The sequence below is a fragment of the Serinus canaria genome, chromosome 12 (assembly GCF_022539315.1).
Source record: "Serinus canaria isolate serCan28SL12 chromosome 12, serCan2020, whole genome shotgun sequence".
Lineage (NCBI taxonomy): Eukaryota > Metazoa > Chordata > Aves > Passeriformes > Fringillidae > Serinus > Serinus canaria.
The window spans coordinates 6493297-6517238 of NC_066326.1; the positions used below are offsets into that span (position 1 = coordinate 6493297).

The 23942-nt window shown below is 44.4% G+C and overlaps 1 protein-coding gene across 6 annotated transcripts in view; it reads left to right on the top strand.

Annotated features, from left to right (window-relative positions):
* ADAMTS9 (ADAM metallopeptidase with thrombospondin type 1 motif 9) overlaps positions 1-22828 on the top strand; it is a 79560-nt gene extending 56732 nt beyond the window's left edge. For 3 of the 6 annotated variants that reach the window (XM_030227868.2, XM_030227869.2, XM_050979180.1), the window contains 12 exons: positions 536-703; positions 4821-4985; positions 10278-10448; positions 11947-12141; positions 14007-14139; positions 14378-14472; positions 14625-14719; positions 14814-14947; positions 16458-16549; positions 17999-18103; positions 19879-19973; positions 20273-22828. In XM_030227868.2, the coding sequence (XP_030083728.2) occupies positions 536-703; positions 4821-4985; positions 10278-10448; positions 11947-12141; positions 14007-14139; positions 14378-14472; positions 14625-14719; positions 14814-14947; positions 16458-16549; positions 17999-18103; positions 19879-19968 (1443 nt within the window). In that variant the 3' untranslated portion in view covers positions 19969-19973; positions 20273-22828. Of the gene's footprint in view, positions 1-535; positions 704-4820; positions 4986-10277; positions 10449-11037; positions 11645-11946; positions 12142-14006; positions 14140-14377; positions 14473-14624; positions 14720-14791; positions 14948-16457; positions 16550-17998; positions 18104-19878; positions 19974-20272 lie in introns of those variants that run through there. The other 3 variants (XR_007778604.1, XM_030227871.2, XM_030227872.2) reach the window with 3 other exon arrangements.
* The last annotated feature ends 1114 nt before the right edge of the window (positions 22829-23942 follow it).

The window sequence follows — 23942 nt, forward strand, 5'->3', positions numbered from 1 at the left end:
TCTGTTTAGTGAAGGAAAAAAGAAAAGTCAGACTACACTGATAAAACAAACATGAGCTTTTGTACCAAGGACAAGAAAATGCTGCACTTTTCTGCCTTGTCCTTTGTGCAGTTATTTCCCTCTGTGAAGGTGCAGAGCACACTTTACCCTCCTGATTTACCAATATTTGACATCCCTTTGTACCAAGGTAAATGGAAATGGTTCCTTTCAAGTTCTTCTAAGTAGATACTGAGGGCTCCTGCCTTGATCCCTGTAAGATGACTCTGCTCCTTTGAAAGGACTGGAGCAATGCCAGGAATCCAGGCTGTTATCCCTGCTGAATGTCAGCTGTTTTCTCTATTTTGATACTGCCATTTTTTGGGGCTTTGACCAAGAATATCACACGATATTAAGTGCCTGCACTCCCCTCAAGTTTTCTGTAGCCTACTGGGGACTTGGGGAGGTGCTTTTTGGTCCAGCTAAAAGAAAATGCCCTGGGTAGCCATGGCCCCTGTATGAGTGTGCAAGCTGATCTGTTATTACTTTATATTTACAGTGTTCTGTCTCCTGTGGAAGGGGCCAAAAGCACCGCAGTGTGTTCTGTTTGTCAAAGGAAGGGAGGCATGTAGAAGAAGAGAATTGTAAACACCTTGCTAAGCCCAACGTGCAAAAGAAATGCAGAGGGGGCAGATGTCCGAAGTGGAAAGCAGGAGATTGGGGCCAGGTGAGACATCTTGTACCCTTTTGCACCTTTTGGTATTCTTCCTCCATCCAATTGGTTAGAGCCTGGTTTTCTAATCACTTCTGTCCTCATGAATTATTCAGGGTAAAGGTTTGGGCCAGATCCTGGTGTAAAACAGTGCAGCTTCATGGACAGCAGTGGAGCAGCACAGATTTGTACCAGCTGAAAACTAGGCAGCTTGATTTTGGTGTCTATCTGAAAGCAAATTCCTTGTTTTCAAATTCCAAAATTTTAGGGTTTTGCTAGAAACGTCATTAGTACATAATATTAAAGAGAATCTACTATTTACTCATGTTTTTAATATAATTTAGATATCATAACTCAAGTAAAATCTTCCTTAGTTTTGAGAAATAAACTCATTGCCTGATTTTCCCTTGTTAAAAAGTCAGATAGTGATGCATAGAGCAGAGGCTGCTGGAAATGAAAAAGTCTTTTGAGTTATTAAACTTCTTGCTTGCTGAAAGCATACCTTGAATCCTTGCTTTCCTGAGAATAATGTCTTTGTCATCACCTTGAATCTGCTGCATCACATTTTTAACTCTGAACTTTTCTTTTCCCTCTACCTCATTAGCATGCTAATCAGAGGAATTATTGAAAATCCCAGACTAAATGAACTGTTAACTTGTAAAACACCGTGTTCCCTTGCATTCTGTCTTCCAAATTTAGGTACAAAACACCCATTCTTGGGGTATTCCAGTTCCCTGGAACCATTCACAGTGCTACAGGCACACGTGCAAATGTTAGGACTAGGACAGCATGCTGTTGATTAATGTCCACTAATAAAAAGGTCAATAAACCCATTAATAATCTATGATTGTTCTCAGACTTGTATTAGTTTTTTTTTCTCAATCCTTACTTTTGGATTCACAGGACAGGAGTGTTTACCATTATGTGGGTGAGGGACTTAAGTGCTTGTTCACCCTCCATGGTTCAGTTACCAAGGTCTGGGCTCTTTACCTGAGGATAGGAGCATCCAGCCTGTGAAATCCACAGCACTGCTCCCATACTGGAAATTAAGTCAATATTATTAGCTTTATTACCTTCAGGACTGAAACCTCAGTTTTACACAGGAGGCAGACTAAAATGAAATGCAAGGCCATTAGACAGACTTTTGGTATCCAATTTGCACCTTATTTAAGTGACTACTCCTGAAAGCAGTTTTTACTAATAACTGTAAACATAATAATGTAATGGTCTGTCAATTGCACTAAAATACACTAATACTAATTGGTAAAAGTAAGTGGTTCAAAATTCTCAGCTTTCCACTGCGTCATGGATATTAATTTTATGCAACTAGAGAAAGAAACCCAAGTTAATAGGAGGATGAGGTGATTTATGGTCTAAGGTAATCTCTCATGACCAGGCAATTAAGGAATATTTGTATGCTAATGATAAGGCTAAAAACAGGCTTGTCCAGGAGTAGCTTCTCAGCCCAGATTCATCATGCAGAATGTGCTCAGCCAGCCAGCATCTTGCTTGGGGAGAGAGTAAAGGGGTAGAAACACTTATGCTACAATGTCAAATTGGGCTTTTTAAAGCCCTGTCAGATGCTGTGACATGGATCTCTGAGCCTCACTGGTGCTGGCAGCATTTTTTTTGCCTGTGATAGATGAAGAGTTGGGGCTGTCACAGGTTGGGAGTGCTGGTTCTGGATCCCTTGTAAGGGGTGTTCAGGGCTTTGCCAGAGGTTTCATGCCTTGGAGCCAAGCTGGATTTAGGTGCTGAGCTTCTCCTTAAGAGCATGAAACAGACACAGGTTTGGTGCTCTGAATACACAGTAGATCAGGGTATCAGTTGGGCATGATAACTCCATGTAACTTTCCCTATCACCAGTGCCACTGTTGCAAATAGGAACCATGATCAGTTTCCACTTTGATATTATCCATAAAACCTCCTAACTTTCTGACAGTGTAATTGTCTCAGAATGTTAATCCCAAAGCTGAGCTGCTGTGTTTTTTCTCCTGAATAAACCAGCAAAAATCTGCATGAGAAATGAGGCAAGGTTCTCCCATAAAAGTGCATCCTTGTGTCACTATATAAGCACAGAACCCATTGCATATACCTTTAGGTAGGTGTTGGGGGTTTTTGCCTTCTGGAAAAGGAATTACTGAGGAAATAAAGATCAAAAAATACAGGAATGGTTAAAAATCAATCTCAGTTGGACACTGGCTGTGCTGGTGCTCCAATCCTAGGTTTTTTTCTCTTTGGATGTTTTGTATTCAGAACACGGTTAGTTCTTTTCTAGATTGTTAAGAACCCACTTCCCTGGAGCAAAGCATTTTTGATATATCTCTAAAAAGGCTTTTTCTCCAAGTTTTAAGTGTGTTTATGACTGCACTGAAATATCAGATTTAATGTGTTTGTTTCTCCTAAGTGGTGTCAATTATGGCCATTTACCTTTCTTTTAACAAAAATACCAATATTTATTCTGCTGTCTGGTATTTGCATACTTCAGCTACAGGCTGAAATCCAGCCCTGTTTTAAAAACACAGGCAGAGCATCAGGTGGAGTTTCTGGAACAGTCCAGGGACCATCTTCTCCCCAGACCCAGGTGTCACACACAGTGCAGCCCCCCATGAAGAAGCCACTTATGCTCTTTTATCCACACTTGGGCTTTTTATGTTATTGATAAATGCAACTCAAAAGATATCCTAGAGCATGGGAGGCATCCTGGTGTGTATGTTTCTCTAAGTTTGTGCCTTTATTCAGTTTAAGAGTCCCCTATGGAATGTGTAGGACAAAGAGCACTGTTAATCCCAGGGAAGCAGCAGCATATGGGAAGCATTTGCATCACTAGTGACAGAAATCCCACTGCTGCTTTCAAAAGCTACACAAAAATACTCCCATCCTCCTCTGAATATCTGAAGCCAGACAAATAGTCACAGTCAGCTTTTCTCTGGTTTTCTTGGCTTTATGGGGCACTTGGATAGTAAAGCAAAGAGCATTATGGAGGAATACAGAAGAGGGAATTGCTTCCCCATTAGGGACCACTCAATTCCCTGCATTAAGAAAGCTCATTTTAGTGGACCTTGCAATAACAGGCTGTAAACTTATTTTCTTAGTTCCTGATACATTAATAAGTAATATTAGTTGTTATAAATAACTAATATTAGTTGTTAATTCAGCTGTGCTTTTAATACATATCTTTATTTTTATGCACTTTCTTCTACAAATACAAATTCTCTTTATTCCAAATCTGTATAGTATACTTTAAGGTCTAGCCAGGAGGAATCTGTTCCAGGGGAATATTAAGTACTGCTAAAGATGTTAGTGTGCAGTCACAATGCTAAGAAATGTTGCGTGAAAGAAAAAATAAGCTGTTAATAATACTGCAATATAGATAATAATTTAAAGATGTCTAAGAAACAGAAAAATTCAGGCATTTGTTGCTATGCCTTGAAGTTGGGAGAAATGTGCCCACAGTGTAATGAAGGAAATGTGAAATGCAGTTAATTTCAAAAGGACATTTCTTTTCAAAAACTAACTGTATTCCCTGCCTTGGTGCATGTGCATGTTTAGATGCATGCTGAAAGAAATCCCAGCTGTATCACACCTTTCCCTCTCTACAGCTACACACTTTCTTCTACAGAATCCAAGTTTGCTTTTCATTAAAGCCCACTCTATTTGTGGCATTTGATGTATTTTGAACTATTACTTTTTTGAACCAGTGCCTGAGAAACAATACTCAGAGCAAATCTCAGAGCCTGGCCACCTCTGGCATGTCAGGGTGGTTTAGCAGAGATGCTGTTTTGCAATAAAAACAGATTTTTCATTAAAAATCCTGTCCAGGAAGTCCTGACCCCACTGAAGCCAACGACAAATATTCACACTGGCTTCAGATTCCCAGTTTTCCCTTGCACAATGAAAAGCCTCACTTGGAAGTTTGACAGAGCATCGCTACCTTGTTTTCAAATCCCAAAATTTTAGGTTTTTGCTAGAAACATCATTAGTATATATGACTAAAGAGAATCTTATAACTAAGGAGAATCTTTAATGATCGCTACCGATGCTGCAGAGCCCAGAGCAGAGACCGAAGCCCCTGAACTCAGCACGGTGGCTGTGATGGGGAGCTCCACTCACCTTGTGTCCCTCCCTGCAGTGCTCGGTGTCCTGCGGCCGGGGCGTCCAGCGCCGCTCCGTGCAGTGCCACAGCAGCAGCCCAAAGGAGGCCGAGTGTGACCCGGCCAGCCGGCCGCCTCCGCAGCGGGACTGTCACCTCCCCCCGTGCCCCACGCACCGCTGGGCGGCCGGGGAATGGCAGGCGGTAAGAATGGCAGGGACCCCCCTTCCTTCCTTCCTTCCGTCTGCCTTAAAGGCTGCCTGAAGGACTGAAGGCCGGACGGACGGTACGTAACGGCAGGCCTTAAGGCATGCACGGAAGTAAGGACTGCACGGCAGTAAGGCCTGACTGCACTACTTCCTTCCTTCCTTCCTCCTTCCTTCTTCCTTCCTTCCTGTCCTTCCTTCCTTCCTTCTTCCTTCCTTCCTTCCTTCCTTCCTTCCTTCCTTCCTCCCTTCCTCCCTTCCTCCCTTCCTCCCTTCCTCCCAGCTCTGTGCTCTCAGGCGTGCCGTGATGCTGGAGGCCGAGGAGCGCTGCCGGAGGCTCGGGGTGTTTGGGTTGCAACCTGGGATTGAAAAAAAGAAAAAAAAAAGAGGTAGAGGGAAGGTTCATGGTTTATGCATGCTGGCTGAAAGGGGGAGCAGAGAAATGCCTCTGTAGGGTTAATTTATTGCTTCTGCTGGCCTGTGTTTGGCTGGGTCCTATGCAAATACTGAGCAGGTCTTGGGTAGGGCGGATTTGGATCTCTTCCAGGAGACAGAGCCCTGCTGTGCTGCTCCAGCCTGAGCCCAGTGCCTGGAGGAGTTAGGGAGCAGTGGTAATTCCCTTTTTCCTGCCCCGTTACCCCAGCTCCATCTGACATCCCTATCCTTCCACTGAGCTCCCAGTCTTGGCTCTTTTATCAAGTCCATGAGATCAAGTCTTCTGTGAGCGATGATACTTTTCTGTGTGACCAGGATCAGTTCCCATCAAAAACAGCTCCCGAGACTGAAACTGGGGATAAAGATGTTGCTCCAGTGGTTTAGGGAGTGACTCCAACTCTCCTGCAGTGTGGGCATGAGTGGCCTCAAGGCTGGTGGGTGGTAGGAGGATGAGGAGATTCTGAGCAGAAGGAGCCCTCCCATGCACTGCCAAGAGGGTGCTGTGTCAGCCTTCAGATGCACAGAAGTTTTTGGCAGAGGCACTTCAGACACCAAAATTATTCTTTTCATTCTGTTTTTTTCCATTTTTAGCCCCTGCATGTGGTACCTCAGCCTGATGGGAACAGGACACACAAGTTTATGTTCATTTCCCCAATCTCAGCAGTGCTGGGAAGTTGGGTTTATAATCCTGTGTAACCCAGCCACGAGTGCAGGAGGCCAGAGGGGGCTGTGCCCTTTCCCAGCTGCTTCCCAGTACACAGGGAAATGTGATGGGAAGCAGCAGGAGGCAAAGCCAGGCTGGTCACACAGTGGTACCACATGGAAACATCTGTAAAGGAAATGTAGGAACAGCTGAGGGGGCTCCAGCAGCTTCATTGCAGTTTTAGTTTTAGTTTTACAGAGCCCATTAACTTTTTCAGCTAATAAATTTAAAGGCAGCAAAGAGGTCACTAAACAGCATGTACTGCAAGTCCTTACCTAGTGCTGTAATCAGCCCTGGAAAGAAACAGCTCCTGCCCCATTCTTTCATAGAATCTTAGAATAAGTAAGTTGGAAAAGACCTCCAAAATCATCAAGTACAACTTTGAATCAAGTTTAGCCCTCTCTCCCTTATTTTTGCAACGTCTCAAAACATTTTGGAGAGGCGCCTGCCCCCACCCTTCTGAGTCTTTGATAGGATACAAACACTGGTGTTTTCTGAAGTTATCCAGGACTCCCCATTGCACTGGGCAAATTTTGAACATATTGTGGAGTTTTGTTTTTTCCCCAAAGGAGCTTTGCTAAGAGGATGGACTGGAGGTTTCCTCACCCTCATAAGTATTCATAAGTAACCATGAATAGGAAAATGCAGGAGCAATGTGAGCTTGCCCCTTTGGCTGATTCCAAGCATTTCTTCCAAGCACTTCTTATTTTCTTTTGGTGCACACAGTGAAAAAAAAGAATGGAACCTCCCCCCCAGCAATAGGCAGTGTCCATGAGGAGGCACAGATTGCATTGATATTCTCTGAGCAGGGAGCAGCAATGAACCCTAATTGACAGGGAAGGCAGGATATAAATAACATCTCAGTGCTGTCTTGTTCTTGATGTCTTATCTTTAAAGGGGATCTCTCAAGAGGGTTTGGGTTTTTTAATTGTTCCTTTTTGTTGTTGTACTTGTGTTGTTTAGAAGAAAAAGTGTTGTCTTGACAATGAGAAGGAATATGAAACTTACTGGAAACCATTTACTGCTCTGTTGGTGTATCACCATTAATCACCTGTTCTCAGTGCCCTCACCAGGGAGAAGAAAGTCAATAGAAGGAGCCTTGCTAATGTCAAAATAGAACTCAGACTAGAGTCACAAAGAAAAAGGGAAAATTGAGAGAAAGAAAGTTGTTTTTTTTTTTTTTCTTTTAATATGAGCCTCTGTGGAAGGACAATGCATGGCTCTGGAAGCTGCCATGCAACTCCTGAATCTTTGACATTTGTCTTTTGGAGGAAATTGAGCCATCCTTGCCTGATTTGAATTGCAGAGTTACCCAAGGCATGTTTCAAGCATTCATGGCATGGGGGGGGGTATATTTCATCTCAGTGTTAGATTGTTATTTTAAAAAAAAAGAAGAAAAAAATCAATGCTTTTGCAAAGCAATGCCTTTGAGGTTGTTTTAATTATTATTATTGCTCTTCTAAAGCAGTTTTAGAAGTGCTTGAAATGATCCTTAATTTGATCTGCCAGGAAAATAGTTCAGAATTTGGGAAATGAGGCAAAAGAGACAAATATTGTCAAATGCCTGACCTGTTTTCAGATTTTGCTATCAATAGCTGTTATAGCCTGGCCCCACTGTTTTGTGTGATTTAAATCAATTTTGAACATGAGAATTCATGCAAAATCTGTCACTGCATTAAAAGGAAAAATAGCCTTTCCATGCTAGCTGAACTGTCTGCTTTCTACATGAATAATGTCTTAGAACTTTGGGGTGGCTGATTGGAACCTCTGCAGTGTTTCTTTTTGACTTAATTTATGATGGTCTCACTGTCTTTGAGCCTCGTTTAATATTTCAGTGGGATTATTTTAATTGCCAGTTACCCTTAAAAATACAAATAACCAAACTTTCAATTTCTGATGATGACAAAATGCACAGAGCTGGCTCAGGTTTATTTGGCCACACAGCTGTTATTTGCAGACAAGCACAAATCAGGCTGGCCTGTGCTTGGGAGTGTCAGTCTTTTATCAGCAAGTAATGATTTAAACAAGGATGGGCTTTTGATGGGCTCTTCACTGCCACTGTTAGAAGATGTCTTGATGGCATAGACATGGTTCACCCTCTTAAAGTGAAGCATGAGCCAATGTACTTTGCAAATTTAGTCTGAAATATAAATTAAGGGGATGAAACAAAATCAGGCTTGGTTCTTCCCACTCCTTTCAAGGTGCCTCCTTGGGCTGTGAGGGACCATGGAAGGATTCACTCTTTATTGTTGACCCCTTGCTGGGCTGGAAAATGCCAAAGCAGAGAGGAGGGAAGCTTTGAGCATCCTGTGACCCCACTCCCACTGAGCAGCAAGGTCGGGGTTCAGGCTGCCCCAAAAGGTGCCTGGAGAGCTGTCGGGGAAGCTCCCTGATGATGGAGCTGTGGTGGTGCCATATTCACACACAATGACCCCCTTTCAGTTTTTACTTATGTAATAGGGAGATAATCAGAGATGGGCAAATATAGCTCACTTAGTTTGCTTTCTGGGGAAATCACACTCCAGCAAATTCCTCCAACCCCTGTAGGATTGCCATGTTTCAGCACAGACCTAGAAGGAGCTTCCACTCCAAGGACTCAAAGCAAGAGAGTAAATAAGGTTGAAAGCACACAAAGCCCTTGGGGTCTTCTGGCAGACTGCAGATTTTGCAATGTTGACTGTTGCCTAAGAGCTCCTAAGTTATTCCTTTGGAATAAATGCTGTTTTGTGGAGCTGCCTCTCCTTCCCCATCCCTTTCCACTTTGCCCCAGTTATAAATATATACACCCAACATGATGTTGTGCTCACTGCTGCTCTCCTGGTTTGCTGCTGCTGCCACAGACTGATCTGATTTTTCAGTATTCTCAAATAATTTACAACCCTGGTTCTGACAGCCAATTACAGTAACAGGGCCATAACAGGGCCATAACAGTGCCTGCATTTTGCAATTAGCTGAACCCACTAATATCTTCCTAATGTTGGCGAGCCAGGAGAACAGGAGTTGCTTCAGGGAGGCTGGAAATGATGTTTGGAGGGTAAGACTCTAACTAGATTAAACTGGCACAGTGTTCCAAGCCTAGGTAGCTTCAAGTGGTGTTTCTGTACAGATAGGGATGGTCTGATTGGATGTTTTATCCTTTTCCTTAAAGGGAAGACATTTCCTACATGTTCTATAGAATGATTATTTTCATGCATTTTTCTCCTCGTTAATCCAGTTAGTTGAAAGTGTTAGAAGTCCATTACAGGCAATAACTAAAAGAAAATAGGGTTTTATCTAGGCAGCTGCTCTTCCACTGATTTAGTTTGTTTTATGTGTTTTTCTAAGATACTCTCCAAGGACAGCCTCACTCCCAGAAACACAGCCTCATAGTCAGGCTCATTTTTCCATGACAAGGAGAGAAAGAACTGAGTCCTTGAAATCTCCAGAAGGACCTGGGGAGCAGTTGTACTTGTCTGGCATGGGTTGCTCTTAATATCAGGCAGGAGCAGTGTTTAAAAGAGAATAAACCTGCAGGGCTGCCTCCACTGCAGTGGTTGTAGAGTTGTGTTCGAGGCCAGGCTGGGTGAAGCTCTGAGCAACCTGCTCTAGTGGAAGGTGTCCCTGCCCATGGCAGGGGGTTGGAATGAGATGATCTCTAAGGTCCTTTTCACCCAAACTACTCTATGATGATTCTATGATTATGTGTGCCCCATGCCAAAGCAGTGAGCTAGGGAAGGAGCTCCCCCCAACACCAACAACAGCCAGAGGTGTAGCAGTGTGAATTTTGCAAGGGCGATGGTTGAGTTGTCATTCTCCAAACAGCTGTATTCACTAGGGGCTGAAATGATGGGGGTTGGCCCTATCTCCTGGCCCAGCATGCCCAACCCTGCATATTTTGATCCTGCCACAGCTGGACCCCACATCTGCCCCATCCTAATACCTGCTACCATGGTTTCTCCTCTCTCCTGGGGATGTGGGTTAGTACCTCCAGAGGTCAGGAGCAGTTTGTCACAGGCAGCAGCATGTGGCACAGCAGGGTCCTGGTGAAAAATTTTCCCCCAGGTGATACCAGTGCCAGCTTGCAGGGGCTGCTGGGAGGAGAGCTCGCTCTGGGTGTGGGTTCATTCCCTGGAGTCCCCCAGGGTTGCCTGAGCTGTTGTTTGTTGCACGCAGTGCACGAAGACGTGCGGGGAAGCGTCGCGGTTCCGCGAGGTGTTCTGTGTGGATGAGAAGGAGCAGCTGCAGAGCAGCGGCCACTGCGAGGCCAGCAAGCGCCCGCCCGAGGTGCAGAGCTGCGTGCTGCCCCCCTGCGAGTACATCTGGATCACGGGAGAGTGGTCAGAGGTGAGGCCCCATCCCTGCATCCCTCTCCTCCTCTCAACACTGCCCCTGCTGAGGTATTGCAACCCAAATCAGTCAGCAGTGGCAAGGCAGCCCTCTGGGTTTTAATTCTTATTTTTTGGTTTATTTCGGTGTGCAGTCTCCCTGTTGGATAGAAAGGAGCTGTGCTGTGGGAGACAACCAGGGTATTAAAGACTAAAAGCAGCGTGCTCAGGGTTCTAGCTAATATTATCTGGAGGCAATTTTCTTCCAAAGCACAGTGCATTCAGCAGGCACCCTCTTTGGTTTTCTGCTGGTTTATTTCATTTATTTAATTAATTGGTTTTATTCCCATCCACTCCCTGGGGGCTCTGGGGCCCTGTGAGTTGTATAAGGGTCCAGATGTGCATCATGGGGGAGAGGCAAGCCTGGAGGTGACCATGGGGGCACATCCTTCCTCAGTGCTGTCTTTGCAGGGGCAAGGACCCAGAGTGAGGGAAGGCAGGACATTCACCCTCACAGCTGGGAGGAAGAGAAAATAGATGAGCTTTCCTTGCAGTGGGCGCCGCATGCGGGAGGACACGGGCTAATCTCAGCCTGTTTCCTTCTGCAGCCAGTGAAGGATTACTTTCCAGTTGGAGAAACAGCAGAGGGAAATGACAAGGCAGCTGCTGACACAGCACTGATTAAAGAGAAAGAACAAGAAAAGGGAAAAAAGAAAACACGGCAGGACTGAGGGGAAGGAGAGCCAAGCCACCTGAGATAGTGCAAGGAGGGAGAAATGTGGAGACATGAGAATATCTCAGAGCAGCCTGGTCTCCTGAATGGTTTCTTAAGAGAAATATTGAGATGCCTGTCAAGCTGGAGCTCTGGCTGCTCCTTGCCCAGGCACCCTCTACCCACCCCCAATGTGTGGGAGACCACCTGGGAGCACTCAGACCCATGAAGACAGAGAGGTGAAGAGAGCTTACAGAGCCAGAGTTTCGCTCTCCCAGGTCCCACTCAGCCCTTTGATGAGGAAGGCAGAAGTGCTGTTTATCCTCTAATTACAATGAAGAATTTCTCATTCTTCTGGTTGCTGGTTCTTCTGGTTCTCTGCATTCTTCTTGTTGTTCTGGTTCTCTTCTTCTAGTTGCTGACAAGTACCTGCAATTCAGGGTCAACCCTTGACCACTTTCTATCTCTCTGTATCCCATGATTAAAAAAACCACACCAAACAAAAACAACTAATAGAGGCATTTTCGAATTCCCATGGATCTTCTGCTCCTTTCTTTGTGCTTGGGAAGAAATAGCACATGGCCAGGAGCCAGCCTGGAGCAGGGAGTCCTGGAGCTGCTGTAGATCCTGGAGTCCTGGACTTGTAGTAGCCACTTAAAATATCCATGACTGGCTTAAATAGATACCAGTGATCTCTTGAATCAGTTTCCTGGGCTAAAAGCTGTCAGGCCTGGTTTCCTCCCCTCCCATTTTGGGCAGCCCTCCCGAAGCAGGTGGTGCTCACCGGTCCTTGCTGTGCCCACAGTGCTCCGTCACATGTGGGAAGGGATACAGGCAGCGCCTGGTGTCCTGCAGTGAGATCTACACTGGGAAGGACCACTACGAGTATGGCTACCAGAACATGGTCAACTGTCCTGGCACACAGCCCCCCAACATCCAGCCCTGCTACCTCGGAGAGTGCCCCATCTCGGCCTCCTGGCGCGTCGGCAACTGGGGAAGCGTAAGTCGGGCAAACTTCTTTTTTGGCCAAAAAGGCTGGAACAACCTGGGGTTTTTTTTAGACACAGACTGAAGGTTTGGCAGGGGAATGTTTTAGAGATGCTTAAATTAATGCATGGAATACTCTGGTGCAGCAGCAGGCATGGTGTGTGTGTAGGGCTTCATACTTCAGACTGTAGCCCTGGTATGTGTAGGGCTTCATACTTCCCCTTTGTATGGGGCAGTCCCAGCAGCTACAAGTGGAGTTGTTCATGAAAATTGGGAGGTAGCCAACATTTGTGGCCGTGTTGATGGCCATGCTGAGTGCTTAGTCAGAGAGTGGGGTCGTTGCAGAAAACAAGGGTTTGAAAGCCAACTGCTAGAAGGATTGGTGGGTCACTGGCAACTGCAGTTGATCCCACTTGACCACATGTATGAGAAAGACTTGGGAGCCAGCATTAGGCTGAAACACTGGTCATTTGAGCTTTAAAATGATTTTTTTTCTTGTTTTTTTCCTTCCCCTCCTTCTCACAAATGCTGGGACAGGTCAGGGGAAAGAACCTGGCCTTTCTGCTAAAGTTATTTGTGTTGAGCCTCTTCTGGGACCTGAACTACAAGATCAAATTTTAGTTAAGGTGATAACATTTCACTTCTTAGGGCTTCTGACATTCTTTGAAATGTGATGTTTCTCCCATAAACTTGATTTATTAACCCAGCTCAGGCATTTGTAGGAATTTGTCAAACCTTTACAAGGTGATGAGTGTCAGGCCAAGTAAAACGTAGCAGAAGTTGTCACAGTAACTGGAAAAGCCATATGAAACCTAAGTTCCTCCTGCCCCATAGGAAGCTTCAGATCCTCCCTGTGAGTCAGCACAGAGGAATTATAGCAAAGAGCTCAGCCTCAATTAATTGGTATTTTCCCTCAGAATTTAAGTGCAAAATACTCAACTCATTAATCCAACTTCACAGCAATGAGCACTCATTTCAGAGAGCAAGACCTTTCTCCTCACTTTGAGCTGCTGAATGTCCCAGTGACCACCAAGTGCCATGACCCTTGTCAGCTGTGATTTTGAAAGGGATTTAATGTAAAATGCCATCACCTTTGATGGACAGGGAGAGTCCTACTCAGTGCTTCAGCTAAATTTTATGGAACTGGACTTGATAAAGAGTAAATGCCCAATCTATGAATACCATGAGCCATTGAAGACCGTCTTCTTCATGGTGTATTCCTTTAGAATAATAATTTCTAAATGGATGAGGAACTTCATTTTCTTTACAGCCTAACCTGGTAGCTGTAGAAAGAGCTGATTTTCATTTCTCAAGTACTTGAAAGAACAAGTTGTGGTTGGAGGAGCAAGGTGCTCCCACCTCCCACAGCCCACACTCAGTAGCTGGATGCTCTGCTGCTTGGTACCACCAGCAATTTGTGTAATTTCAACCTTAGGATTGCCCTTAGACTGGATGGTTTGAGGATGACCCAGTGTTTGCACAGATGTAGACATTTTCCCAGCAGGTGAAGGGAGAGAAGATTTTGAGGGTCCATTTTTTTGGTGCAATTTGCATGGAAAACAGCAGTCTTCCTAATATGAAAAAAAAACAATTTCACTTGAGCACATGGTTCTCTTTAACCAACTGCCTCATCCAGCAAAGTGTGCAAACACCGAGCAAAGTATGGTAGTCTTGAAGTAATCAATGTTAATAAGGAAGGGATTAATTACCGAAGGGACTACTCATTTGATTAAAATTGAGCCTGTGTTTGAACACTTGACAGGATTGAAGTCTTTGCTGCTGTCTCTTGATACAAGGGAAGCCATCTGTCTCTGTTCTTTCTTCTGGAGCCCATAAACCCTTGAGATAAAGCAGGAATCTCTGTCTTGTGTCCCACAGTGCTCTGTCACCTGTGGAGCTGGGGTCATGCACCGCTCAGTGCAGTGTTTGACCAACGACGACCAGGTCAGCAGCTTGTGCCATGTGGACCTGAAACCTGAAGAGAGGAGAACATGCCACAATGTCCATGACTGTAAGTCTGCAGATTTACACCTTCTTTTGCCTTTCTCATGGCTTCAGCATCTTTTCCCATCTAATTCCTAGAGATCTGCAGTATTTCCAAGCATTGGGAGCCATCCAAGTAAGCACTAAGACACTTCAGGGAAAGCTGTTAAAAAAGATGTTTTGATGCTTTGGAAGCCTCAGAGTGTTCAAAATAAATTTTGACGTATAGTTGTTCAGTGACTACAAGTATTTCTGTTTTGTTTCAGGTGACCTACCAAGGAGTTGCAAAGATGTTAAAAATCTTGAAGGTGTCACTGAAGATGGTGAATATTTCCTGCAAGTCAAAGGAAAGACATTAAAGGTGCATTTCAGCCACAGAATGATACTTCATGGTTTTTCTGAAGGTTCAAGAGGACCCTCTCTGTGGTCTTCACTTCCACTCTTGGATTTTCTGCCTTTGGTTGTCTCAGTGATGCCTTTGCACATGACACAATGCTGGCTTCTCTCTCTCAGGTGTATTGCTCTGGGATGCAGACTGACAGCCCAAAGGAGTATGTGACCCTTGTAAATGGAGATGCAGAGAATTTTTCAGAAGTGTATGGATACAGGTAAGAAATCCTGTAATCATGAACCTCACAGTGTTTTTGTTTTCCATGGCAATATTTCCTGGTCATGAGTAGAAAGGGTTTTCTTTTGATTTAGATTGCATAACCCGACCGAGTGTCCGTATAACGGGAGCAGACGAGAAGACTGCCAGTGCAGGAAAGATTACACAGCAGCTGGGTTTTCCACCTTCAGCAAAGTAAGGCTGGACCTGAACACTATGCAAATAATAAGTGAGTAAAAACAGGGCCTTGCCATTAAAAAAAATGTTTATTTTACACAAATATAGCTGTAACTAGAAGCAAGCAGTACTACTCTAGTGAGCAATATTCTTGAGCAATATTCCTGTTAAAAACTGCTTTTAGGCTTGGTCCCCTGTTTGCTGCCTTACACTGGGAGACTGAGTACATCAGAGATGCTCGTGTTATTTCTCTGTAAAACAGGAAAATGCTAAGGCAATTCCTGTTGTATCTGCTCTGCAGAATGAGTATTTGCATACTCCCAGCAGGCCAGTGCATTTTGTGAAGGATTTTATTTTATTTCATTTGGTCCCCCTTTTCAGAATGGACTCAGACACAAAGCCTGACCAGGGAAGAACTACCCCACTCCCCCTCCACTCCTCTCCACTTTACTCTGAGAGGTGTCAGGAGATCCCAGGGCAGGGGTCTCCACTGTGGTGGGGATGCTATTCCCAGTGGCCAGGGCAGAGAATTCTCTCAGCAGAGCCAGACCACAGGGAAATAACCTGTGTTGAGGGCTGGGGACATGGATTTGCAATGGAGAAAGAGAATATAGCTGTGCAATAAGAGTAACACACTGTCTCTTTTGTCATTCCTGTGAGCTGGGAGCCCATCCCACCAGCAGAGACCCTGTAGCATTCCATGGGGTTATGGTTTCAGTCCCCTGACTCCACTGCTATCAGTTTTCAGCAAGTGTTTTAAAAATACAACACATTGTTGGGAGTTCATTCAGTAAATAGCTAAGTGGTTTTTTAGCAAATCAAAATCCTTCCCTGTAAAACGACTCCTTATCTGATAAGTGGGTTTTATCACTTAATTTTCAAGACCTCCCAGTCTATCAATCTGTAAAAAGCAACTAATAATCTGTAAAAGCTTCTAGGTAAAGATCTCAAAGGAACCACCCTCTGGGAATTTGATACCAGCTCCCTTTGAATTTCAAAAGGAGCTGGGCACCTACCTCTGTCAGGCAGGAGCTATCTCACATCCCCATCTAAATGAGTCTCAGTTACTTCAGATCCCTCCAGAGAAAAATACTCCAATTCCCTTTGAAAACCCGACCCCTGGGCTGGGGCAGCCAGGAGAGCAGAGATGTTGTTTGCTTTTGTTTAAAAGAGAGACTCAGAAGGTGCTGTAGCCTTTTTGAAAGTGGGAAATTTTTTGATAGTGAAATAAACCCCAAGTTAAGGGTTTGAGTTTTGTTGTTATTTATACCTTGTTCCTAAATCACCAACAGATTTAAACTGAGCTGTAAATACTGAGTGTAAGTGTCCTGCTAAATTCAGTGATCATGTGCTGGGAATCACATGTGGGATGAATCAGGATATTTAATATTAAAAAATACCGTAATCTTGATATCATAAAAATATAGAAGTCTTGACTTCCTACATTAATGTAGGAAGCCAGCTTTGGTGAATTTAAACATTAGCAAAGAGTATGTTTACATTTATTTTGTCTCTCTCCCTGCATCTCCCTTTCCATGTTATTCATCAACTCTTCTCCACAGCAACTGATTTACAGTTTGCACAGACACATGATGGACGACCTGTTCCTTATGCCACTGCTGGGGACTGCTACAGCGCTGCTAAATGCCCGCAGGTATTTGACAAGAGCATTTAACAGGAATTGGTGCCATTTGTTATGTTCAGGTCCTCTATTAATTACAGCTGATCACAGCAGCCCAACTTCAGTGAGTGACACATTCTTCTCTCAGCGATCTGAAACTTTTCCCTTTGTGAAGAGGGAGAAAGTGATGGAGAAAGTTCCCTTTGTGAATGGGAAGAAAGTAGTTTCCATTTTCCATGTTATCAGGCCAGTGGCTGCCTAAGAGACATTCCCTAAGGCCCCAGTAAAGGAGAAAAGGAAGAAGAAAGAGGCTGTGGGAAAGAACTAGGTTGAAGACAGGGGGATCAGTCCATGACAGGACTTGTTGAAAATGCTGGGCAGAGAGAGCAGCAGGGAGTAGATGTTTTTCAAAAGTCTGTAGGAGACAAATAACACTGTGTTAGGGATGGCTTGCTGCATGTTCCCAGCACATCTGCTTTTTGTGGGGCTGGGGAGGGTAAGTGATCTGTTTGGATAGTCCAAGGTATTGGCTGGGCATTACTGGCAAAGGGCATTAACAGGGAGTCACAGCAGCAGGCAGCAGAGGGCAAACCTCTCCATCTCCTTCTCTCCCTGCTTTCAGAGCTGACACTTTCCTGCACAGCTCAGCAGTTTAGGGATTGACTCCTTACCTCAGGAATGCTCATAAATGTTAATATCCATCCACCTGACCCAGACAGTTTGCCCCTCACAGAAAATCAGCATTCCCAAGGCAGCAAGTGCAAGGAGCAAAGCTAACAGCCATCTGGTACTGCACGGCCGTGCTGGGCTGTGGGTCAGCCTGGGGATGTGTCCAAAGGATCCCTCCATGGGTCCAGAAATTGGCAGGACTGGAGTCTGCCACAGGGGTGAGGGAAGGGCTGGGGGGCTGAGTGTTGGATGCTTATGCACACTAAGGCATAGTCCTTAATTTTCCATCCATCTTTTTCATGTTGAGAAACGGTGGAATTAAGTGTTTTAAAGAAATGGAAGAGTTTTTATTTCACTAGTCTGGGAAAAAAAAAAAAACAGCGGAAAATGAAGAAAACAAGGACAAGTGTGCCCTCTCCAGTTGAGGAGGGAGCAGTGAGAGCAGCTGCAGCACATCCCTGAAATTCCTTCAGCTCCATCAGCTGCTGGAGCAGTCAGGCTCTGCAGTTTGCCATGGGAAAGCCAACAATGCCCTCAGCCGGCAGAGAAGAAGCAGTGCAAAACCGGGGTAAAGCAGTGAAAACCTGGGGGGAAAAGGCAGTTCAAAAGCAATCTGAAACCCTTTCTCTACAGCCACCAAGGAGAAGAAATTCCTAATGTGAGCCATGCTGTGATTTGTACAATGATCATGGTCAGAGCAATGGAAAACAAGGAAAACACTGCTGTCAGGATGCTGTTAGAAAAGTGACACCGTGGCATGCTGGGAGTCTGGAGCATGGCATTTTGGGATAACCAGGCTCTTGTTGTTTTTAGGGTCGATTCAGCATAGACCTGTACGGGACAGGCCTGTCCCTGATGGGAACGGCCAAGTGGCTCTCACAAGGGAATTACGCCGTGTCGGAAATTCAGAAATCCCCAGTAAGTTGTAACTTTAATTATGGCTATACCTGCTCATCAGAAGTTTCTAATCACCACACTGTCATTCATGGTTTTTTATTAGTCTCTATCTTCCAATAGAGACTAATAAAAAACGAACATCTGACATTAAAGTGTTGTATGTAATTGTAGTGGGGCGAGGCCCTCGCGGGTTTAGCTTGATCTGAATTATTGCAATTAATTAGTGAGCCTGATTAACTGTGAAGCTGAAAGTGCTGAGTGCTGTGGGGCACTTAATCAGTTGCCTGAGATGTCCTCCTGCATCACAAGGCAGGGCAGCAGGACAGGGTCAGGACTGCAGAGCAGAGCTGGACCTGCAGGTAGGGTCTGGTGCCAGGCAAGTGCCCTGAGTAGGAACTGGTCCCAACACATGCTTAATTTGCCTGCCTGTTAACACCTCCTGCAGTCACTGTGTGCCTTCACTCTGTTGCTTCTGTGTCATATTCTGAAATGGTAGAAACCCAGGATTGCTTTTTTGGCTGTTATTTCATGTGAGTCATCCCAATTGCCCCTGTTAAAACTCTCCAAAGGAGGTCACCATCATTTAACAAACAGCAATTGGCAAAATATCCTCTCCTGCACTGCTTTCAGTCTCCCTCCTGGCCATGGGGAGCATGAGTCTCCTCTGTGCTGATGCTCTTAGAGAGAATTAATGCTACAGATCTGACCACACTACAGGTGGAAGAGGACCAGCCCTGTATGTCAGTTCAGACAGGTACTTTTCTATCCTCCCCTTCTAAAAGGAGAGAAGTCAACTTTGGGGTTGCAGAAAACATCATGGCTGGCAAAATTAAAACAACTTTAAGGAACAGGGGTGCTCAGAAATCCTCCATCACCTGGTGGCATCTGTTCCAAGGGTGTAATTGCCTGCAGGAGCAGAAGAAAGAACAGTATAGTGAGAAGAGATGATAGCAGCCTGCCGCAGTCGCAGATCAATAATGTCAAGGGCAGGGTGGAGCTCGTTTAAAAATAAGTGCTTTGTGCAAGCTTGTTGTGTGCTTAAGTCCAATTTTCTGGTAATTGAGGGTTGAATTCCCCTCAAGGACTGTCTGTCCATTCTAATGACCAAGAGGAGAAAGACTCTGCAGAGGTGAGATAAGGAAGGCCAGATGGAGGTATTAATCTCCTGACTCAAGCCCAGAGTTGCACCCTGCTTGCTGGGCTCACCTGGAGACCAGGTCAACCTCAGAACCACTCCATATTTACCCCTACTGTGGGAAGGGGAGGAGTGTTGGCACCTCAGCAAGTGACATCACCTCACCCTATCACTTTCCTCCTCTCTTGTCTCTGGAGCCACTCAAGGACTTTGCCTTCCAAGTGGATGTTTCCTGGTATTGCCTGCCCTTTCCATGCCCTTCCCATGCTCAGGCAGAGCTGAGCAGTTGTTACCGACCCAGAGTGGTTTTGTTGTTGCATGAGCCAAGTTTTCTACTCATTCCTGTTATTCACTGTGGGGCAAACTGGAGAAAGCAGATATCCTTGAGAGACCCTCCAAATGGCCTTCTCCTTAGGCAGCTTTCAATTTAATAAATCAAAACTACCATCTCCTATTTGTGTCCACCATCTGACCTGCTAGCACTACAGAGAATTACATTTGTGTATATTTGAATACAGCAGTGATTTCATAGATTGATTTTGGCATCATTTGTTTTCTTATACACCCTAAAACCCGTGGCTTGAGTAACCCAGATCTGGCCCTTCTACAGCACGGAATTCCTGAGCTCTTACTGAGCTGTTATTTCTGATTTTGCCTGCAGGATGGTACCAAAGTAGTAGGAAGATGTGGTGGTTACTGTGGGAAGTGCACTCCATCATCTGGAACAGGCCTCGACATTCAGGTGTTATAGTAGTGGTGAGTTCTCAGCTGCTTCTGCATGAAGGAGAATCTCCCCCAAAATGCCCTGAAGGAGCAGATCAGGCCATGCTTGCAAAAAGACATGGAGTGCGTTGGTGACGGCCACCCACCCCACGCAGCATCCTGGTGGGATTCCCTGCTCCCCTTGTAACCCTTGTGGATACAGCACTGACACCTGGAAACACCTCCCCACCCTACTGGTGCCCAGCTTTGCTCTGCTCTTGTGCCACTTTCTCTAGTGACATGTTCCAGAGGCCAGGGTGACTCTAAATGTGCACCTTTTTTGTGTTTTCCAGGTTCTCTGGGAGCAGCCAATGGAGATGAGAGATGGATGAAGGATAGCGATGCAATACCTCTGCCTTCCATTTTTATATCTGTGTATATATGTATATAGATTGCATATTCCTAATGTACAGTATAATATTTATGTTTGGGATTATTTATTTTGATTTAATATTTTTGTACGTAAAATCATTATATTAAGGCTGCTTTTACTATTTTTATTTTTTATTGTTAAATCCTGCAGTCAAACCACTGCATTTTGCATACTCTACATTATATGTAGCATTATGACAAGTGATACTTAATTGTCACTGTATTCAGTTGTTTACTTTCAGTCAGTAATTTTCCTTCAGTTATGGGCTGCTTTGGCCCTCCACGGTGCTACACAATCTGCATAGGGGTATTTTTGGCATTTCAATCTGTCTTTATGCTAGGAAATTAGACAAGATGTGCTTAAATTTTTATTTTTAGGGATTAGGCTGACAGCACTCAAGGAAAACATGACAATGAATACTGTGCTAGTTGCATTAGCAATCTTTATCTTTTAGGTATGTTTTGAATTTCACATGACCTCTGTGGCCAGTGCTGAAAGCACTGGTCTGGTGCTAACATGATATTTATTATTGCTCTGTAGTTTTAGTTAATCCAGTGCCTTTATCATTGAAGAAGGGGATAAAGCAGAAAAATTGTCAGGCAATTCAAATCAATCAAGATCTACCCCAGGTTTAGGAAAATTCCTGAAGATGGATCTTCAGCTCAAGCCCCTTTTTTTTAGGGTTCTGAAGTGAACTCACTTTAAAAAAAAAAATGTATCTTTGTCTCCTAATTGCATGTGCCACTGTGCTTCCTGACTCCATCTGGAAGCGGGGTATTAACTCATCCCAGACAGGCTGATCAGGCCATATGTTTCCCTGGGCTGTGTTCTCAGAAGAGATGTAGTTTCTTACAGACTTTGTTACAAAATCCTAGTGTGAAGACAAAAGCATCCCTGTGGTGTTCCCTCCCCATGGGGCTGGTGAGGACTGTGGGGACAGCACGCCCAGCCAAGCCACCCCTTCTCTTGGCCAGGGTACTCCCCTGCAGGCACTTGCAGCATTTCCCCAGCTTCCTACTCACTCCCAGACCATCTGCAAAGGGAGGCTTCGCTGCCTCCTTTCAGCAAGATCACTCTGTACCTACAGATGATTCTGCCCCCCCTTCAAAAGCAAGCTGCTTTACGCCTACTCCTGCGTTGCTTTGGATCTTCCTGGTAAGGCATCTGTGCTCCTTGCCTCTCCTCATTCCCATGTACAGCCAGACATTTGCTGTTGGCTTTTTTTTAATCAAACTGAGGAGCCATCTCCCTTAAGTGTGGTGGCTCCTGCGTGTACATAGCCCTCTGCCTGTGGCACGCCACGCTTTCACAGAGCTTTGTAGCACACTGAACGGGGGTGATGTGACCAGGTTACTGTTGTAGTCTATGACTATGTCCCTTATCTCTTTCTCCACAACTTAGTGATAGGAAGGTGCTGCCCTTTCACCTTTTATGTCAAGGCAGCCAGGAGCACAAAGTACAAGGAAAGGAAGCTTTTCAGCACAAAATTACCAGCAGTTTGGAAAACCAAAGAGGCTTATCTGCTACTCCAGATAACTCTTTCCATTTTGAATGCAAGCAGTTACCAAACACAACCTTGGGATCTTGTGTGAGTCTTTTACAGAGCTCCCCAAAGGATGTGTAATCAGTGTGTTACAAAAGAGTTGGATCAATGGTGATAAATGATCCTATCCCTGGATTCATAACCTGTGTGTGTCAGGCTGTGTTCAGCCTTTGGAGTGAAACCTGTCAGCCTGACAATCAGGGACTGACACATTCCTGTCAGCTGGGAGACACCTCACAGGCGAGCAGGGCTGTGGTACAGCCCATCAGCTGGAGAACTGGTGAAGGAAAGAGGAAAAAGGGAAAGAGAAAGAGAAAAAAGGGAAAGGGGGAAAGGAGTAATAATGGAATAGTGATTTTCTAATGATAATTGCTTATGTATAAATTCTGTAGGGGAAAAGGGAAAATTGCACTATGAACTTCAGAAAGAATTTGTGGTGCTTTGCCACTGTAAGTGAAGTGAAATGAAGTGAATGGCTATTTATAAAAAGAAATACTATTTTGACCTGTACAAATTCATTTCTACCATATAGTTTCAGGGCAGCTATTAACAGAGCTAGCAGAACCTAAAAAAATACAAAATAAACTGTAAGGGAAAAAATGATAGAGCACCGATCCTGACATTCCTTAATGGTCATCATTAAATAGAGCAGATTTTGAGGATCAGAGATAATAGACATTTCTTGTTCAGGAAAGAACTCTGGGTTTTGTATATCAATGCCATTATTTTTCTATAAACTGGGGTATTTTTTTGCAAGCACTTTCCTGTACAATGTTTCCTTTCTTTCTGCTTATACTCAAAAGGAAATGAGAATACCTGTATGACATGTCTGTATGGTCTTGCTGCATTTGCCATCATATTTCAATACCAGTGTCCTACAATAGAGGCAAAATACTTTGTACACAAGGGAATAATACATTTAATGGTAAACAATTTTTTCTGTGCTGGTGTTTATTTCCAAGGTGTGGGTTTGATTGTCCCATGCAAAAGGAATGAGGGATGTGAAGAATGTTGTTTTTTTGGAGCCCTGCCCCAAACCTATGTTGGAGTCTGTGGACCAGGGACCACCTTGGAGAATGGCCATGACCACCCACTCATGTCCTGCTGGTTGGAGAGGCTGATGCTCCAAAATTTCTGTCCAGAGAGGACTGCTCCAAGGTGCATAATACACACAAGCACATCTCAGAGATGTCCCATGCATTGTTCAGACATGTCTGGTGACTGGCTGGTGCTGTCTTCAATGGACCAGGGACATCCTTTGACATGGCATATAAGGGGGACAAGCATTTCATTTTGCAAATATTTTTGAAGGATGAGCTGGGATAATGGGTCTGGTCCACGCCACTTCTAGTGTTATGGAAAGAGATGCAAAAAACAAAAATCAACTTTTCTAAATTGTAAAAGATAGTATCAAATATACAAGAAAATCCAGGCAGGAGAAATTTGGTTTAAAAGGAAGCAAATGTAGGGACTGCCTCCCAGGATGACAATCAAGTGTTGAAGTGCAACCAGTGTTACATCACCACTGCCCCAGATACTGCAGGTAAGAGTGAAGTTTCAATTTCTGTCTTCCCTTATATGTTCCTCATGCTTTGTCTCAGAAAATGCTGCAGATCTCTTAGTGCTGGCAGGTCCAGCCTTTTCCAGTTTCTACTTTTTTCAAAGGAGAGAGGCTTTCTCCCTTGTGCTGTCTGAAACGCTGTCAGATGCAGAAAACAGAACAGGCAGTATTTCAAAAGCCCAATTCTTATTTTAAATGACCAATCTCGTAAAAAATGTTTTTTCTATCATTTATCCTTAATAAATTATTGCAAAGATTTTAAATGTGAGCTGCTGTGGAATTAATACACAGATCCTGAATCATATTTAATCTAACAGCCCTGTATAAGGAAAGGTCATTTTAAGACTTTCAGTGCTTAGGTTCTGTGTGCTTAGTGCTGAGGTTCTATGACAATTGCAGCACTCTTCTTCAGTCTCTTTGTGCAGCTTCAGAGACAGAGGTGATTGCTTGATCACTTTGGCCTTCTGCCCCAATGATGGGCATTTT